Source organism: Callorhinchus milii, unplaced genomic scaffold (genome assembly GCF_018977255.1).
Source record: "Callorhinchus milii isolate IMCB2004 unplaced genomic scaffold, IMCB_Cmil_1.0 Scaffold1, whole genome shotgun sequence".
NCBI lineage: Eukaryota > Metazoa > Chordata > Chondrichthyes > Chimaeriformes > Callorhinchidae > Callorhinchus > Callorhinchus milii.
The window spans coordinates 93,659,151-93,679,996 of record NW_024704742.1 but is presented as its reverse complement, the minus strand read 5'-3'; the positions used below and the strand labels follow the sequence as shown (position 1 = coordinate 93,679,996).

Here is a 20,846-nt window from a genome sequence, read left to right as displayed (position 1 = left end):
AAGCGAGTGCTCTAACCACTGAGCTACAGGACTCCACAAATGCCAATATGCTGTGCTGTACTGGATTCCTTTTAAAATAAGATTGCCGCTTATAGACCTGCAAGGCATTATGGAATATACATGAATGGTATTGGTGTGGTGGGAAATAGGATTGTCCAGTGTATGTAATATAATCCTTATGTTTGATGTACTTATCATATCAAAAGTTTGAAAAATGTTTTTAAAGTTGGCTAGGACACAGTGAAACTCTTTTCTCTTTAAGAATAAGGCCATGGTGTCTTTAACATCCACCTGAACAGCATTCAGCTTTAAGGTCTTATCTGAACTTCCATCAATGCAGCAATCCCCAGCAAACATAAACATTTCTTCATATTTCGATTTTATCAATAAAGTGAAAATGTGTTGGTTGGCAGTAAATGTATCTTTCAATAGCACCAATCAACACTCTGGAATTTTCTATTACCACAATTTTCTATTGGTCCTGCCCATGAGTCCTAACATGGGGCTTGAACATTCTGACTCAGAGGCAAGAGTGCTACCAAATGACCCAGGCTGACTATCAATTTCACCTCACTGTCCATTACCAGCATCAATTGACCAGCCAGAATTTGCCAATTGAGACATTAGTTAGGATAGAGTAATTACAAAAAAATACAAAATCATGGTATCCTTTAGATAAAACAGCATTGCTGCAGCCATCTTTGTAAGCAAACATTTTCACCAAATGTACACTGCTACAGATAACCATCAGCTGATGTATATACAGTATTTGTTTTATGTAAGCATGTTTTTTTGCAAACTCTCAGCTGAATCACTAATCACTAAGAGCGAAAAAAAACTCAAGAGGTATGAGTGATCCTAACCATATTCGGGTACTTCTTAGCAGCTGACTTTAGCAGACCATTTGTTCATTTAGATTTGCACACATTTTCTAAGGGAGCAAACTCCAAGCGAATACAAAAATTTCCTTCTTTTGTAGAGCTCCATTAACAGCTATTGCCATCTACTACTGGGACCAACCCATTTTCCAGCTGTTGGCAAGTGGGATCCAACAAGAAAAGGAGGTGGAAATGGAATTGTAAACAATAAGCCACATTTAACATCCATGTAATGTTGTTTCCTTTGTGCTCACCTGCCAAAAAAAATGAGAACGTTATAGTGCATTAGCACGACAGTCTTTTGGATAGAATCCAAACTGAAACTAGTCCGAAGAACATTTTGAAGTTTGAACTTTAGCCCAAGGCTTTGGGTCTAGACAAGAATCTTTTATTATTTGTTTTTAACTCTGTGCATGATGTATTGATTGCCAAAGCCACATTTATTTTGTTTAGATTAGATATTTCTTTACTTCATTTAATGAATTATTTTTTTAATTACTTTGTTCTATTGTATTCTTCCTCTCCCTTGTTATACAGTATGGTAGTTTTATGCAGAATGGTGCAGTGTCTGTTCTGAACAATATGCTGAAAAATCATTGTCTATGCTTTCAGGTACTCCAGCTGCTTTTGGAGCACTTTAGAAGAAATCATGACAAAGTCCTTCTTTTCTCTCTCTCCACAAAGGTGAGCAATTAGGATTTGGTACTTTAATTGAGTTCATCTGCTGGACAGGTAAAAGTGGTGTTCAAATGCCCCAAGCTCTCGCCCAGTAATTTATTTTACTTTTGTAACCACTTTGTCAAAGCAAAAGATACAATCTCTTTACAGTGCAATGTAATGCAATCAAGATTACTGGTATTGTTGATATAAACAATCAATGAATGGATAATTAGCAAAAAGATTTTTAATTTATGTAACACAGGAAAATTAAAAATCTGGAATAAAAGTAGTAAAAGCTAGATGTTAGTCTATCTTTCCCTTTCAGAACTAATTGACTTCAGTGAAATTCATCTGGATTTTTAAAAAAATGTAATTATGCTCTTCTGTTAGTCCAGTGAGTTTAGCTCCTACCTGGGGTCCACTGGGACATACAGAGCATAAGGTTACAGGTTCAAATCTGTCTCTGGTGAGTTAGTAGATCTCAGCCCGGGATGTAGTGTTTTTTGAATAAGATGACTCTTTGAGATAATTGTCTGATGGATGTTTTGTATGGGGGCTCTAATACAGTGTGGCAAATAAATGTGTGGCAAGTAAATGTGTGTATGACTTCCTATAGAGGATGGTCTGTATTGGATATTGGTTCACAGTGATGCACACTAAACCAGCTTCCGTTCACTGAAATAGTGGATAGTATTCTCTTCCTTGTCAATTCTGATGTGGCAAATAAAACTAGGCTTTTGAATAGGTAAAATGATCAAGATAGGCAGTCAGCATTGTATTATTATATTTAAGCTACATCCGTTTGAGTGTAAGGTACAGATAGAAAAGGCATCAGTTATTTTTGTGGGATATTGCTGTGCACAATTGGCTGCCACGTTCGTCCACAAATACACAGTCAATTCACTTTACAGTATATTCTGTGAAGCGCTTTGGGAAGTCTAGAAGACATGAAAAACGCTATATCAAATGCAAGGATTATTATTATTATTTATTATATTATTCTGCTCGATACACTCCTTGAAGTGCATTTGTTGTATTTCTCCCAAACATTTGTTGTTCTCCGATGAAGATACTGGATTAATTTTTCCTTTTACATGGTATAGTTGCATGGCCACCACTGTAAGCTGCTTTATTGAATTACAGTAGGATATTTGTTTAAACTTTTTTTTAATGATTTTTCACTAATAAATACTGACTTTTTGGTTGAAAGTCAGTCAAAAAACATGTTTTACCCACATATCACTTATAAAAAATGAAAAACGTCTAGAAGACGTGAAAAGCTCTATATCAAATGCAAGGATTATTATTAGACAATTTTACTCAACGTCTGTTATGGTGGGCTCACATTCCTGAGATCTGCCTTTCTGCACTGCCAGTTTCAAGAATCTGTGTAATATGATGCACTCAAAGGTGAGCGAGTTTTGGGAATCTGCATGTTCATTACATTTCACGGGCTGGTAAATTGTTTTCCTAGAGTTCCAGTTCAGGAAGGTTGAGTTTTGGAATCTACACAACATAATGCATCTCACTTCCTTCCTGTGAAAATATCAATTGGATTAGTTACCTTGATCAATGTAAGCACTTTTTTTTCACAAAAAAAAATGTTTTATTGCTATCTAATTTCCTTAAAGTTTTTGAATTTCCAAAATAAATCCTGAATTTACCTGGGTCTTTGTGTTAAATTCAATCCCCCTCCCCCAGATTTTCTCCTGTATTTTTCAGGGGGGAAAAAAGACTCCGACAATTACTTTGGTTTTTATTTTGTGGATAAAAACTTACTTTAATGGTTCTTAGCTATTTGATAGGGATTGGGAGGGTGGAGGAGGGGGGACAATTCTCAAGTTCGTTACAGTCCAAAGAATGCTTACTCATGCAAATCTCCAACAAGATTCACTGGTGAGCATTTGGGAGCAAAAACCACAGGTGACTTTCCCCTCTCAGACCTAAGCCACAATTATGCAGCACCTCAATAATTGACCTAATTAACATCAGCACAAATCGAGGATTGAAACTGGGATCTTCCCAAATCTCTATTGCTCAACCACTCATTGGATAATTTTGATGTTTTCCACATAGATATGATCATGTATTTATAAAATCTTTGTCACTCCATTTTGAAATGTAGCTTTTCCGGCTTTCCAAACAAAACATTTTTCCCAAACAGTTTTTCTTGAAATCTTTAAATAAAATCTGTCAAAGAATATACACAATGAAGGGTTTGAATTTTTTTTCAGGTGGGTTGTGGGGTATAAGCATTTGTGGGGACAAGAATTTCAAAACATTCTGTTCATTTGTTTATGGAGTTTGGATGGCTCTAACAAAGTTTAGACAGTTTTGAGAGGAACCTTAATTTGGGTCAAACATTAAATTTAAATAAAAACATGGTTTGAATTCTTGAATTCTGGCTAGTAGTTGTTCCAATAAAGTAAATAATTCAGGATTTGTGAAGTTCCTATTTTTAACAAAAATAAAACATTTTTTGGTGAGAATACTCTTTTTCATTTTATTGAAGTTCATTAATACAAAACTGTTGCTCTGGTTTTTAACAGCTGCATTTGAATATGTTGTGCCCTGTTTTCACTGCTGGAAAAGAGAACATTACTCCCAACAATAAAGTGATTAGGAATGGGAAACCAGAATTAGGCTCCGTTAAATGCCAGCAATACCCCAACGCACACTCTGGGATCCCCAAGCCTTGGCTCTTGCCAACCTGCGCTTAATACTTACAGGAATTAGGTAAGCAGGATGCATCCCTTCAGGGAGAGAGTACACATTCCATTCCAACAATCTATCTCTGGGATTTCCATGTGTAGGTGGGATGCATGGAATTCACTGTTTGGTTTGGATACTCTTAGGCATGGGGATGGGTTTCCACATGTGTCAGATACCCGGTTGAGCAAAAAAATAATTAGGCTCCCCTCCAAATTGTACTAAGACCATAAGGCGTAGGTGCAGGAATAGGCCATTCAGCCCCTCGAGCCTGCCCCGCCATTTAATAAGATCATGGCTGATCTTCTAACCTAATTCCATTTACCCGCCCTATCCCCATATCCCTTAATCCCTCTATCCTTTAGAAATCTATCAACCTCAGTCTTGAATCTATTCTAGGGTAGAGAATTTCACAAATTCACCACCCTCTGAGTGAAGAAACGTTTCCTCAACTCAGTTCGAAAAGCTGACCCTTAATCTTGAGACTATGACCCCTAGTTTTAGATTGTGGCTGAGTAGAGTTCTGCATATTCACAATAAGTGCAGACTGTTCAATGTTATTAAAGAGCTAGAGGACATTTCTCAAGGTCTTCCCCTTAAGACCATTGTCTTAAAATTTAAGGTTACATTTAAATATTTAAAATGTTAAATTGGGTTTTAATTTGGATGCTAGTTTTTATCAATGTCTGTAAAAAGCCAGCTTTCAAATTAACAGTGAATTTAACAATTTTCCAAGAAGCTGCATGATCGTAAATCTTAAGAGCATTGTCTTGAAGCTGAAACCATTTGAAGTATGTTGAGCCTCAAGAGTGCAACAGACTCTTTAATAACATTAAAAACTGTGTCTTGAAACATTTTTGGTTCCTGACCTGCCAAATAAGTTTCTAATATAGCTGGAGCTGATTGCACTGTTTTCATCTATACTACAGGGATGTAAATCTATATGTGATCAAAAACCTTCCTCTCTAACCAACCGGTGGATAGAAACACCATTTGCTGGTGAATCATGATTTTCCTGTCTTTTTTGCAGCAATTAGTCTAACATAAAATAGCCATTAAATATTTTTAGCTTTAAGGAGCAGAACATAATGCAAATAAAAGTGAGGTTAATTTGTGTTTTTTTTATATAAGTGGCTTATGAATTTTGGTTATTGGCAATGCTCCCAACTATTCGCTATGAAGTGATGCAAGTCCAGGCATAAAATGAACTGTGTTTTTCATTATATCACAACCAAATTGAATCTAGTGTAAACCTGCCCTCAACGTGGGTCTACTTGAAGCCAAGGTCAATTCATCAGGCAAATGTCACAGTAGTGACATTTTGAGGATGGATTTCAGGTCTGATCTGACCTCAAATTGCATTGTAAATGAGGATTTACTGACCCAATTGCAGTGAATGTTTAAATGTAATTTTTTCTTGAATGTTGTGTGATGTAGTTCTGAGGCTTGTTTGAATGAAACATGAAATTGGAGGATTATCATTTGACATCAATACCCCAGTGACTAACGATTCTGTGCAAAGCAAGCTGTGGTTTCCTCTAAAAATATTTTTTGTACTCCTGTCATGAATAAATCATGGTGCTAGAATCTCTAAAGTATAAATACTATATATCACAGTAAATTAGATCACCTAAAACTCCCAATCCTTTGCGATACTTTCGGAACATTCTTCAAAGTACACACCGTTACACTTGACATTAATACCTACAGAGAAAGTTTCTTTGAATTACTAAAAGGTCATTTCAAAGCTCATAATAGTGAATTTACAGAGATTAATCATTGGAACACTAAATTAGCCAACAAACTTTTCTGTATTTTTTAAAAAATTAGAATTAAATTAAAAAAAAATTTTTTAGGATTTAATTAAAACTAGTTTTATTTCTTTTCACTACATGATTATCTGTTCACTTTTGAATTGAAAAAACATCCTTTTTAGGTCTGCTTGCACTACACTTAAGGACTTAAAGTATTTAGTTTCAGTCAGTTCAGATATTAAGTAGATATTCAGAATTGGATTTCACGGTCTGAGACAATGTTTTAGTTTGAAGGTTAAAATTCTAGGTGATGTGGAATTTTTATGTAAATATCTATAATTCATCTTCAGTCTTGTTATGTAATTATCATTTGAGAACTGGTTTCAAGAAAGTTTGGAAACAGTTCTCAGATTTGAAAGGAAATATACTTTCCATTGATCATATTCCAAATCAGTCATGATTCAGTTTGATTTATGAGTTAAACAAACTACAAATTTAAAAAAGTAATTTGCTTGGCTGGCAAGTTGCAGAACGAATGAGAATTACTTTTATTGATCATTAGATCAGTTTTACAATTGTTTTAAGCTATCTTTTAATATTTTAGTTGCAATTTGTTTTAATGGTTGTGTCATTCTATCCGACTGCTTCTCTTCAGTAAAAATAACTAATTTTGCTAATCTCTCCTGTTTTGTAAAATTACCACAAGCATTGTACGAGACTGTCCTGAAAGAAAACATCTCAGAAACTGATAACATTTATAATACAAAGTGGACCATTCCATTGAAATTAAATCACGGAACAAGGCTGCACACAAGACATTCAAATAAACATGACGGTTGTGATGTTAAACTGAGGTCCCATCAACTTGAACAGGTGGAGGTTAAAGATCCCATGCCATTGTTCGCAAAGAGAAGGGAGATTTTCCTAATGTTGTGGCCAACAATCCTCCAGATAAAATTGTTCATTAATTTCATGGCTGTTTGTGGGACATTTTTGTGTACAAATTAGATACTGCTTTCGGCTACAATGGCATAGTCAACATTTTTTATTATTATTATTATAACATGTTTGAGTTCAAGTCCCACATTACAGATTTCAATTCAGAACCTGAGGTGACACTTCTGTGCAGAAACCCGGTAGTGCTGCATTATGAGACATATTAAACAAACGTCCCGTCTACTTATTCAAGTGAACATTAATGTTGCTATGACACTGTTCAAAACACGAAGGGAGTTTCTCTCGGCATAATCCTCCAGATTAATTATTCACCTCAGGGCTGTTTATGGGTCCTTGCTGGTGCAAATGGTTGTCATGTTTGTCGAGGTAACCAGTCACTATTATCAAAATGGCAACATTAAATAAGACTAACCTATTATCATCCTCTTAATACCTTAATACCTAATGTTATACATAATATATATGCAGATAATCCAGAACTCTGCAGCCCATGTCCTCTCCCGCACCAAACTCCGTGACTCCATCTCCCCCATTCTTGCCTGACTCCATTGGCTCCCTATCCTTCAGAGGATCCAGTTCAAGATCCTGGTCTTCACCTACAAAGCCCTCCATGGCCTCGCCCCACCCTACCTCTGCGACCTCCTGAACCTCTACCAACTCAGCCGCTCCCTCCTCTCAGCCGGCTCCAGCCTGCTCCACTTTCCGCAACCCACGCGCCCCACCATTGGCGGGAGAGCCTTCAGCCACTCTGCCCCCAACCTCTGGAATTTCATCCCCCAATCACTCTGCCTCGCCCGCTCCTTAGCCTCCTTCAAGTCCCACCTCGAGACCCTCCTCTTCGACCATCGGCCACCCCCTTCCCCTCCACTCCCTTCTTCCCCCCGACCCCAGCTCGGGTCTGAAATGCTGTATACTGTCCATCGCCTTGGGACGTCCTCCCGACGTGAAAGGCACTATACAGATGTAATCTTGTTGTAATAATACTATTCCTTGCATTTAATATAGTGCTTTATCACGTCTTCGAGATGTCTCAAAGGGCTTCACCGAATATGCTGTAAAGTGAATTGGCTGTACATTTTGTGGGCAAAATAGTAGTTGAAACCTGACTATAATTAAGTGTGAAGTACTTTTGAGACATTTCAGCATGATGAGGTGTTATAAAATGCTATTTTTCTTTACAGTAGCCTATCTCTGAAGGAGCTGAATATAAATAGCTTCAAGCTAATTGAATTACATTCATTGCTCATAAGGCTACAATCTGCTTAGAATTATGCTTATTTTAAAATATGTTTGCAAAAACAACTAATAAAGGCAGGACCATCTTGTGGGTGGGAGAGAGTTAAGCAGGATCTCATTGGAGCTGAACCGGAATATATGAATGAAGTCAATCCTCAGTGATGGTTCTCAGAAGTCTAATTCCTGAGCTCCAAGTCCCTGTTGCTGACAGATCATTTAGTTTGGCTGAAAGCACATCTTGGAGTTGCAGATCAGTCACTGGGAGCAAGGATTCGTCCCACTCAGCTCCTGTTAACTTTATAAGCCAAATCCCTAACTGGGAGGGTGATCTTAGCTGGACAAGCAGTGAGAAGCTTGTCAGACATTGTGTTCAATGTGGGTACAAAACATCAGCCTATCTCACTTGGTTAGAATCAAATGGCACAAAAATGGGCCATTCAGGCGATCCATGATGGGCTAGGCTAGCCCATTGCACACAGCAGTGTCCCACAAACATAGGATTGTTGGCCAGGATACCCATGCACCTCCAGAATTGCCCTGGAGTGTCATCTTAGACTATGAGCTCAAAGTACCAACATAGAACTTGAATTCATAGCATTTCTAACAGGTGAGAGTTGAGTCAAGTTGATACCGGAAGCGTGGTTGATGGGGCTGGGCTTCTATGTCTGTTGGGCATCTGGCTGATCAATTAATCCAGCTGAAATTACTTACATGTAACTGATTAAACATTATTCTGTGTCATGAGCAAAACATTCAGCCCATTGAACCTGTGGTCAAGTGAAGTGGCATCTCTCATGGGTCTCATTAATTATGTGTGTGTGTAGGTTTGTGTATTTTATATTGTATATGTAAGAGTATTGGTGGTAGAATCACAATAGTAGTGATTATACTGCAAACATTTCCAAATAACACATGTAACTTATTTTAAAGTAAACATTGATCAAATCCCAACTAAGAGCAGGTTTGCTTTGCCTTTCGTCTTTTCCTAATTGGACAGTTATTCAAATACAGTATAGCACCAGATGTTAAGGAAAAGGAAATGGATTATTTTTCTTTTAATTTATTTTATTCATTTTGGTAGTCTTATTTCCATTGCATCAAATGTCCACTGGTAACGATTACAAAGTTATCTGGACACCCAGACATTGAATTCTTTTTAGTACAAATATTGGTATGAATTGGTTTACAGCACACGTGCTGCTTTCTGTGCGCTGTAGTTCACAGAATACCTGTACAGTAGATCCTCGGCTTACCAGTATCCGGAATTCAAACCTAGCTGGAATGGGCCCAAAACCTAGATATTAAACAAACTAGTCCTTGGACAAGAAATTTCCATGGGCCCACAGACTCCTGACTCCGAGCGCTCACCAGTGCAACGCTGGGCAGGCTCACTGTTCTTGCGGCCTTCATGGTGGCCAGCGATAACAACTTTGACTGAGTTTGAATCCTACCAGCAGAAAATAGCTTATTCGCTATCTTCTGTTCGTGGGATTCAAACAATTACAGTGCTGGTACCGGCATGTAGCAGCATTTTTTCAGCATTCTTGAAAAATACTGGGTACTGGCATTATGATGCTTGCTGGACCAGATCTCCCCCCACACACACATCCATTAGTCTGGCTAGCTGAAGCTTAATTATACTTCATCTCTGCTCCATCTCTGGTTTTCCCTCAGGTGGGCAGCCGACCCACATGAAGATCAAGGACTACATATGCAGTACATACTGTGGATAAATAAATAAGATGCCCATCAAGTCTGCTCCTGGGAGAATCCCCTTACTCCAGCTCTCTCCAGCTCCACCATATACAGAACCCAGTTACATCAAAATTCCACCACCCAGATACTCACCCACACAAAACAACAACAACAACAAGATTCCATTTATAGAGCGCCTTTCACGTCAGGAGGACGTCCCAAGGCGCTGTACAGTTGGGTCAGGACCTGAGCAGGGGGGAAATGGTCAGGGTGAGGGGAGGGAAGGGAGGGAGCGAGGAGGGGGTAGAGAGTCGAGAGGGGAGCTGAAGGCTCTGTACCCCCATCACACCAGTCCTTGCGAGGCTCCACTGGCTCCCAATCACCGAACGGATCGACTTTAAGATCCTCTCACTTGTTTTCAAATCACTTAATTCCCTCGCACCTCCCTACCTATCCGACCTGCTTACCCCCAACTCCACCACCCACTGCCTCTGCTTGCCTGGCTCTGGCTTCCTAATTGTCCATCACCTCCTCCGCTCCACCATCAGTGGCCATGACTTCAGCCACTACACCTTGAAACTGCAACTCAATCTCTCCACCTTGCCCCTTCCCTCCCCACATTGAAATCCCACCTAAAGAAATTCCCTTTTGATCATGCCTAAGGTCACCTCCCCCCCTCCCTCTTCACTTGGCTCGTTGTCAGACTCCGTCACTGTGAAGCGTCCCGGGATGCTACCCCACGTGAAGGGCGCTGTATAAATGCAAGTTGTTATTGTTGTCATTCACCTACACATCTGTCCTGGTGCTGGTCACTTGGTCATATAACCATGTGAGCCATATTTTAAAGGCATACTTAGAATACACTGTAGAAAGGGACAATGAGTGCATATTTAATAGGCATTTCTATCTACACTAAAAAGGAGGAATTATGCCATGGTTAAGACCTGGTTGTATAGTCATTCACCTACACATCTGTCCTGGTGCTGGTCACTTGGTCATATAACCATGTGAGCCATATTTTAAAGGCATACTTAGAATACACTGTAGAAAGGGACAATGAGTGCATATTTAATAGGCATTTCTATCTACACTAAAAAGGAGGAATTATGCCATGGTTAAGACCTGGTTGTATAGTAATGTGGGTATTTCTTGTGTTTTAATGCAAATTTTGTGTAATTTACACTGATTATTTCTAAATGGAAAACATTACAAATGTCTTAATCATGCCAAAACATATTGTGGTCCTACATAATTTTCATTTGAAAACAAAAGCAGTACAATGTATTTTTTTTATTGTACAGTTGGCTCAAAACATTAGGTGGTGTCTATTTATTACAATATGATTTATAATATTATGTTGGATGTGTTTCAGCAAAATTATGATTTGTGATAAAATAGTTCAGCAGCCAAGGGGATCTAAAGGCTCTCTGAAGAATCCAAGTAAATGAAGATTAATCTCCCAGAAATCTTTTACTGCCACAGAGAAAATGTGACAATAAGAAGATAACTGATAGTACAGTTATAGCTGTGGTGTAGTGCTGCTACTCACTAACCATTTGTCAAGGTCACAATCTCAAACAATGCCTCAGTGAGAGCCACTGTCAGGGATCCAGCATCATACTGTACTGATTGGTGAATTTCAGTCAAGCCACTTTGGTAGCGTTCAAATGAAAACCAGGCACTTAAAACAGGAAAAGAGAAAAATAAATTATACAACTAATAGTTCTATTAAACATTTTATTTGGACATTTAACTTGCTTTATGTGATAGTCCTAACTTTGAATGGCATTCTTGGCCTTTTATATTGGAAAGCAAGAGAAGCAGAAACCATAGCATTTAATCCATTGATAAAGGCATTGGAAAAGTCAGCTCTGGGGGTGATAAATACATCGATGAGTGTTTCAGCTGCATTGGGAATGAGGCAGAGACAGGGGATGTTGTAGAACTGGAAGAAAGCTGAGATAAAAAGTTTAAAGGAGAGTTGGCAAACATTTTTTTTTCCCCTCCAGAAAAAGTAATCAGTTGAAAAGATGCTTCCTTAGGTGCCTATACAGGAAATGATCATGTGCAATTTTGTCTGAACTGCCTTCACTTATTTATAAAAATGTATTGTTTTCCATCAGCTTCTGGATGTGTTGGAGAAATACTGCATGGCAGCTGGGTTGGATTATCGTCGACTTGATGGAGGAACTAAGAGCGAGGAAAGGGTCAGGATAGTGAAGGAATTCAACAGCACACAAGATATTAACATTTGCTTGGTGTCCACAATGTAAGGAGTAGAATTTTAGATATGTTTTTATTATTTAATGTCTTTACATTTCTAGTTCTAATTGTCTATAAATGGCCAGTTTTGCATTTTACAATGTATTTTTCGTTGCAGGGCTGGTGGCTTGGGGTTGAATTTCGTTGGAGCAAATATTGTTGTGATGTTTGACGCAACATGGAATCCAGCTAATGACTTGCAGGCTATTGACAGGCATGTGCTTTCTTTGTTTTTTGGGAGTCTTGTATTGTTTCCTCTTTGGGCCATTCGACCTTCCCGACAAGTAAGAAAAAGAGCAGATGACCTATTCATATACTTCTCCGAAACTAGCCTGCTGGTGGCCACTAGGAAGCATGCAGCAGCAGGGTTTTGATGATTATTAATATTGGAAACAATGTTAGTTTTGATGCAGGAGTTTACATACGTTTACTAAATTACACTACATCAACAATATTAATTTTAGATAAAATTTATTTCATTAATTAATAGGTAACATGTAGCCCAGAAAGTCTGCTCCTTCCACAGACTAAGTACAATCTACCCCTTCATAAACTTGACTTCACCCATCTGAAAGATCTTGCAAAAATTCTCCTGCCCCCCCCCAAGTCATCGAGCAGAATATCCGAGTCAACTCTGTCCTGTTGCTTTCCAGAGGTAACATTTCCTTAGCAGCAGCTCAGGAATCCGTGTGTTCCATTGAATATTTGATCATCTCTTACTATACTTACCTTCTAACTTTCAATCCCATTCCTAATCAGGTATTTATCCAAACCTTTTTTAAAACAATGATCTATACAGCATATCCACTGCTCTGTGAGGAAAGCATTTTTTCAAAGCTCTAGTCTCACTTGAGGCTTGTTAAACATTCCGTAGTTCTGTGCTTGTATTCAAGTTTAAACAGACTGCTTGCATCTGCTTTATTCATGGCTCTCGGGGATTTTAAAGAGCTAGACCCTATTTCTTGATGTTTTTTCCAAAAAAAAGTTCAGGTTCTCTGAGTTTCTCATTATAGCAAATCTCAGAATCATCTTCATTACCTTTCTCTCCATTGCATTAATAGTTTAGAAGTACCTTCGGAATGGAACATAATATTCCCGATGTAGGTTCGCAAGTGATCTACACCAACTTAAAAATCACTGATTTGACTTGTAAATAAAATTACAGATCCTAATATTCTTTTCACTTAGTTAACAATTTCACTGCAAATGCTTTAAAAATGATCAATAATCACATCCAAATCCTTTTCCTTTTTGTACTTTTGCAATTCACATCCTTTATCTTGTGCATGTTTGCTATTTCCTCTTACATTGTGTATTATCCTGTTTCTACATCTATTTTTATAAAGTTCCAATTGCTGTTTATCTCTAAGCTTCAATGAATTAGACATTGAGGCAATATTGATTATTAAACGCTGACACATCAGCATGCACACATACACACACATTTATATTAACAAACCTCATTTGCTATTATTAATCTGGAGCTATGCTATTCCAATGTGATTGCAGAGGATACAGTTCATGATTCTGGTCCTCACCTTCAAAGCTCTCCGTGGCCTCACTCCCCTCTACCTCAGCAATCTCCTAACCCCCTATCAACCTGCCTGCTCCCTCCGCTCAGTGGGCTGCTTCACATCTCGCACCTCGCCCGCCCCACCATTCGTGGGTGGGCCTTCTGCCATCTCGCAGTCCCTCCACCCTTGCCCCCTCCCTTGTCTCCTTCAAGACCCATCTCAAGATCCTCCTCTTCAACCGTGCTTTTGATCACCTTCCTTCCCCCCCACCTTCGCCAATCACGACCCCCAGCTCGGGTCCAAAACACTGACTGTCCAGCGCCTTGGGACAGCCTCCCAATGTGAAAGGTGCTATACAAATGTAATTTTGTTGTTGTTGCTATTAACATTCTGTTATAACTTCCAACAAATTCTTTTTTTGTATCGCTACAGAGTTTATCGGATTGGTCAGTGCAGAGATGTCAAAGTATTTCGTTTAATCTCATTGGGTACTGTGGAAGAGATTATGTACCTACGTCAGGTCTATAAACAAGTGAGTAACTACTGTACAGTGATATTGTTTGCTTTTAATCTAGGTGATACTTTATATTTTTGTTTCCAAAATAATCTTTTTGAAGGGTGAATGTAATTCTCAAAGAATGTCTGCTGAAATGAACTCTTGACATCCCATAGGTTTGCTGAAGCTGTATTGGAAGAATTGTTATGAATTAAAGTTGCTGATTTTCTGTAGTTTCTGGCACATTCATGCTTTAGAGTTCTCCACTTAAATGTTGGGGCAAAAAAAATGTGGCTGACAGGGAAATCCCCAGTGCAATTCCATGTGTTTTATACTGACTCTGAACTCCGCTCCAAGGTGGTCCCAAGTAACTCCATTCACAGTAAATCCCATGAAGCGTCTTGAGATGTCCTCCCAATGTGAAAGGTGCTACACAAATGTAATTTTGTTGTTGTTGGTTGGAGTTAAGTTCTTACAATCGCATGATCTACACATGGGGTTCCTTGCAGGATATGCACTTTACGTTCCAAAGTTGAATTGCAATTCCTTCGATAGCTGAATTGAGATGGTTGTGATTTAATACACGTATAATAATAATCCTTGAGTTTGGTAAAGCATCTTTCATGTTGGGAAGATGTCCCAAAGCGCTTCATGGGAGTTACTATGAAGTGGAGTTACTGTTTGTTTGTGAGCGAATGCGGCAGCCAGTTTGCCAGTGGGCTGGGTAGGGTGTGTGACGTGATGCAGGCTAGTGCCTGCCGAGCAGTGGGAACGAGTGGATTGGTAGGTAAATATTTTTTGTTGTTAGTAATAACGATGAATAATCAAGATCGTGCCATGTGAGCAGCTCTGGTATTTATAAAGAAAAAGTATCAGAACCAGCAAGTTTCACAAACTGATAAATAATAATCCTTCAATGAAAGTGTAAAGATGTGCCTCTTATCAAATTGTCACAAGTGATTTTAGGAGAGGGAATGATCTGCCTCCTCTGGGGATATTAGGGTTTAAATGTCATAACATTAAGATTCGAGGCACATTGCGTGTTTTCTCTTAGTGAATTAAATGAGAAGTGTCCTGATGACATTTTGCAACTGTACGCTTGAAAAACTCAAAACCCCTGGGAATTACTGCTTGTATCGATTAAAACTGTCTATCTTTTTTAAATATTAGGAAATGTATATTGTGGGATTTTGAAGTTTAAAATTTATTTTTTACTCAATGCTTTAGCAACTGCACTGTGCGGTTGTCGGAAGTGAAAATGCAAAGCGATACTTCAGTGCAGTCCAAGGATCAAAAGAGCACCCTGGTGAGCTGTTTGGCATCCACAATCTTTTCAGGTTTCGGACGGGGGGTGCCTGCTTGACACGGGATATTATGAAGGTGAGGAAAACCACAAACTCTATTTTGGAACAGTCATGATAGAATTTTGATAGAAATCAAATACTTTGATATTTTATTATTTTCTAAATTCATGTGACTTCTTCCACCCCCACCATCCCCTCCCCCCCCCCCCCCCCCCACACACACACACCCACTACAGGTTTGTTTATTTGACTTGTGTGGTGAAAACATTGCATTGAAAATTCCAATCAACTTGCTTCTCACATTTTGAAGCTCATATATGTGGTTATAGTTTTCTGCAGAGGTCCAGACTTACTCGTAATGATAATACACGATAGTTACATTATTGTACAGTGGAAATTAATAAGGGCACTACTAAGTGAGTCAATAAAATGGTCTAATTTGCCCTTATCAGTGAGTTTGGGGTTTAAGTCGCCATCAGTTTTGAATGAAAACTGGGCCTGAATATTGAGTTGCTCTCATTACTGAAGTGGCCAGAAAGTGAACTTCCATTGTACTCTGAGTAATATATTTTATTTAAGTATTTTGAATGAGCTCTGGTTTATAACCCAAAATATAGTAGTTTATATTTATTGAGGAAGACCGCAAAGTTGTGCCATTTTGGACCATTTGAGATTTGTCCTTTTGCCCTTTGTAAAATAACTAGGTAATGGGCAGATATTTGCCTAAAGAAATGTCTTTTATTTTCTTTCCATCATTATAAGTAGTTATTGAAATCTGTGATCATAGTCTTAATTTTTGCCCAAGGTGATTTTTTAGAGCACTTCTTTAAGAAATGTTCTTCGTTTCTCGAAGTTCCTTCGATGATTTTCTGTAATCAAAATTTTGCACTAAACATTTTTTTAAACTATTAGCATGGTTTCAAAAAAATCTAAATAAAATCTTGCATAGTTGCAAAAGCCAGTCTATACTTCAAAATTAAAATAGGAGTAGCTTGACAGACTATTAACAAATGGTGTATGTGCTGAATAATCACTTGCTGAACCTTTCTACCTGGTTTGTTCAGTTTATTACATTAATTAGTGATCTAATCTACCTTGTGTTGCAGAGGGAAGGCCAAGTGGAAGCAGGAATGATGACAGCTGCTACACAATTGAGAGAAGAACCTCCAGCGCCGAAGCTGGAAACGGTGAGTTTGCCTTCTTCTCAAGCAGCCATGAGTTGCTGCACCTGGAAACCATGGAGGGACGGGGAATATTAACAACCCCTGTGACTCTTCACTACTTTCTGAACAGTGGTACTTTCTCACACAATCCCTGATTTGACAATCCATGACCCTATGAATTTCTGTGTTCTAGTTTTGGACACCAAGGAAGCCTTTGATTGCAAACTCTTTTTGACAATTGGTGATGTGTGCACAGCAATTCTGGGAACACCCAGATAACGACTGACTGGTGTTGTTTATCTATAAACTGGAAATGTCTGCTGGTGTGTAGAGTTCTACAACATGAGTAATTATCATTATGAAGTTCTTGAAGATTCTGTACTTTAAAAAAAAAGATATTTTGAATTCTATTTAGGAGCATAGAAATTTACAGCACAATCAGGCCAGCAGGTCTGTGCTACCTCTTTGAAAGAGCAATCCCTTTTACTTACTTGCCTTTTCTTCAAATTCACTAAATCTCAATTAATTATAGTGCAGGCCTGTTATAACTTTCTTTTTATAACAATAATAGTGTGTTTCAATTAGGAGAATGTCACAGAAAGCTTCACACTGAGAGCTTAAGCTAGAGTTAATATTAAGTTCACAAACTGGCTCTCGTAATAAAATGTCTAATTTACAAGCCATTGGGTTGCCATCACAGGCAAGCCACAGGAAGTGACCTCAGTGGTGATCTGATCACTCAGAAATTTAGCTTTCCACAATAAAAAAGGCTAACTTCTGGGGCATGTGATCACTGGTGACATAATTTCTTGCTTAATGCATGCACAGCGGAAATGACTTCAGTCTCGATCTTATGACCCAGAAGTCGGCCATTTTTTAGCTCAGGAAGAGCACCGGCCTGCTCTACACATGCACAGTGAAAACAGCTATCATGCCTGGTTATAGCCCTGGTTACAACGATCCCAACCACTGCATGATAATACGGCTCAACTAGTTTTTCATCGCATTGTTGTTCAGCGGACATTGCTGAGATAGATTAACTCCATGCTTTTTTTAAAAAAAACTAGAGCAATATTAAAATAGGTGTAAGGTTATTTTAATGTGTTTTAATCAGAGTACATACTTTGGTAAACTGACTTGAATGTGTCACTGGGTTGAATTTTCAGTGTAAGTGAATTTTTATTTTTACTTTTTATTTAGACCATGGATACAAGAAATGATGTGGAAGAAGATAATGGAGAATTAATAGTAGAATTTGAAAAGGAAAACACATCTGCTATTGGACAACCAGCGCAGTTATTTGACTTCAGCAGTGACAGTGAGACTGAACCTTCACTTGTTACAAAATCAAAGAATGATAAAGGTAGGACCAAAGAAACCAGCAACAGTGCAGATATGAGAGGACAGCTCACGTTACTCCAGTGTGGGTTTTCCAAGCTCCTGGAGGGAAAAATAGATACTAGAGAGGAATGCAGCGAAAATGACTCCAGCTCAGACAATGAATCATCTGACAGCCAGTGTGAAGAAGAAACTTCAAGCAATGTTATAGGTGCCCCACTTGCAAAGGCAGATCACAGACTCAACTATACCACAACTTCAGAGCCCCAGTCAGCTGCTCATGGACACACACTGTGTGCGAAAGAAAAGGTTTGCCAAAACTGGAGCGATTCCAGTGATTCCGAGGCAGATTTAAGAAGTGAACATGAGCATCCCGGTACTTCGGGGAACGCTGCAGTTGCCTTGGGAACTGACAGCAACACAGAAGAGAGTGATGATGTCATCCTCCCTTCACAGGCGGCTGAACAAAAGAAAAAAACACTTGCCAAGAAGAAAACTGGGCGTGATTTCCTGTCAGAAGATTTAGAAAGTTCAGATGATACAATACAATACAATACAAAATTACATTTGTATAGCGCCTTTCAAGTCGGAAGGACGTCCCAAGGTGCTGGACAGTCAGGAATTTCAGATAATGAAAAATTCACCAGCATTTCCAGTAAAAACAACACTTTGTTGCCCTGTAAACACTCAGGATTTTCCAGGGCTAAAGCAGGTGTTCTAGACCAACAATCCATGTTGGCAAAGGGGAAACACTCAAGTGACACTCTGCAAATCATAGTTGAAGACAGCGTCAGTGATGAATCTGATGACATTGAAATATCAACAGAGATGCCAGCTAAAAAGGTTAATCAATCTAAACACACAGCAGAGGAACACAGGAAAGGCTTTTGCAATAAACCTCAACTCCTTCAAAATACAGCCCACCACGACAGCAGTGAGGACTCTGAGAACATTGGTGAATTTACATCATCTGGAGAAGATGTTCCCATCAAAAGAACCCGGCTTATTACTGAACAAAGCAGGGTTCAGTTTTGTCATAAGCCAAGGCCAGAGAAAGTTGCTAAAGGTAAAGCAAAGCGGGTCAAGTTTAAAGAGGGGTCTCCTCAGCACATTCGAGCAAACAGAAAATGGAGTCATGAGGAGCAGGCTGGATCAATGGACAAGTTATTGGGTAATTACAGATCTAACAATTATTTGCCTACATAGTGTTAGGTGTGTCAGTTTGGCTCAATCTTGTCTCTGTATCAGATGCAAGCCCCATTGGGACCTGGAACTCGTACTCTAGGCTGACACTCCAAATGTAGTGTTGGAGATGTGCTAAATTATCGTAGGTGCCATCTTTCAGATGAGACATTAAAACAAGGTCCAGTCTGCCTGTTCAGGAGAAGATTTAAGATCCCATGGCACTACTATCTTTGAAAAGAGAAGGGAGTTTCTCCCAATGTCCTGGCCAATCCCCCAAATAAAATTGGTCATTCAATTAATGGCTGTTTGTAGGATATTGCTGTGTGCAATTTGCTATGTTCACCCACAAAAATACAGTCAATCCACTTTACAGGAAATCCTGTGAAGCACTTCGAGACTTGATCAATGCTGACTTGAAAGATACTACAACAACAATAACTTGCACTTATATAGCACCCTTCACGCAGGGTAGCGTCTCAGAGCGCTTAACAGTGGCGGAACCTGACTGAGCCGGGGGGAAGGGGGAGTTGGCCGTAAGCACGATCTAACAGGAAAGTTTTCAGGCGGGACTTGAAAGGAGAGAGAGAGAGAGGTAAGGCGGAGGGATTGAGGGAGAGTGTTCCAGAGTTTGGGGGCTGAAAGCACGATCTCCGATGGTGGGGTGGAGGGTGCGAGGGATGAGCAGGAGACCAGTGCTAGTCGAGCGGAGGCGCTGGGTGGTGGATTGGGGAGTGAGGAAGTCAGTGAGGAATTGGTATTTTTATGAAATGGATTTGTATGAAATTTGCCTTCTCTGTAATTAGATTCCATGTAAAATTCATTATGTGTGACCTAAAACATATGCCTTTTATTATTGTCTGCTGGATGCAATCCACAATGAACAATGCTTTAAGACAATAAACCAGTAAATGGTATATTACCAACTTGATTTGAGCCCATTCCTCTTAGAATCATAGAATTCTATAGAAAGAAAGAGTTCGACCCATCTTTGGTGATATGTGAGAGTGATGAGCAGATTGTGGATTCAGTCTTTAGCCCTTGATTTGTATGATGTGCAGCAACTCAGCTAGAATAGGGAAAGGAAAGAAATGTGGGTTGTGCCAAATCATCTGCACTTCTAATTTGATGCCTTAATTAAAATTGCTTGCAAGTCCCTCACATTACTATTGATAATAATAATAATCCTTGCATTTGATATAGCGCTTTTCACGTCGGGAGGACGTCCCAAAGCGCTTCACAGAACACACTGTAAAGTGAATTGACTGTATATTTGTGGGCGAACGCGGCAGCCAATTGCGCACAGCAATGTCCCACAAACAGTCGTAGATTGAAAATGACCAATTTATTATTGTTTTGTTTTGGAGGGATTATTATTAGGCTCTGTGTGGAGTAAGGAAACTTGCCCAAGGTTTCGCCCTGCCTGGAATTGAACTCGGGTCTCTCGCTTGCAAAGCGAGTGCTCTAACCACTGAGCTGCAGGACTCCACAAAGTTGGTAGTTGAAGATTAGTTATATAGTGAACCCTGGAATAGAACATAATAATGGAGGAACAAAGTCCAAACATTGATATTGAAGAAGCTAATTCCTAGCAAGCTGAGGAACATGTATTGAATTTAAATGTATTTTACAGGTGATTCCGATTGAATCCAAGGATTTTATCCCAATAATAAAATAGTGTGCCAGACTTATCAATTC

At 39.0% G+C, this 20,846-nt stretch overlaps 1 protein-coding gene across 1 annotated transcript in view; it reads left to right on the top strand.

The window, feature by feature from the left end:
• ercc6l2 (excision repair cross-complementation group 6-like 2) overlaps nt 1–20,846 on the top strand; it is a 55,215-nt gene that overhangs the window by 22,255 nt on the left and 12,114 nt on the right. The window contains exons 11-17 of the mRNA XM_007899980.2: nt 1,491–1,562; nt 12,013–12,158; nt 12,270–12,365; nt 14,098–14,197; nt 15,389–15,541; nt 16,572–16,652; nt 17,829–19,137. Of these exons, the coding sequence (XP_007898171.2) occupies nt 1,491–1,562; nt 12,013–12,158; nt 12,270–12,365; nt 14,098–14,197; nt 15,389–15,541; nt 16,572–16,652; nt 17,829–19,137 (1,957 nt within the window). The remainder of the gene's footprint in view (nt 1–1,490; nt 1,563–12,012; nt 12,159–12,269; nt 12,366–14,097; nt 14,198–15,388; nt 15,542–16,571; nt 16,653–17,828; nt 19,138–20,846) is intronic.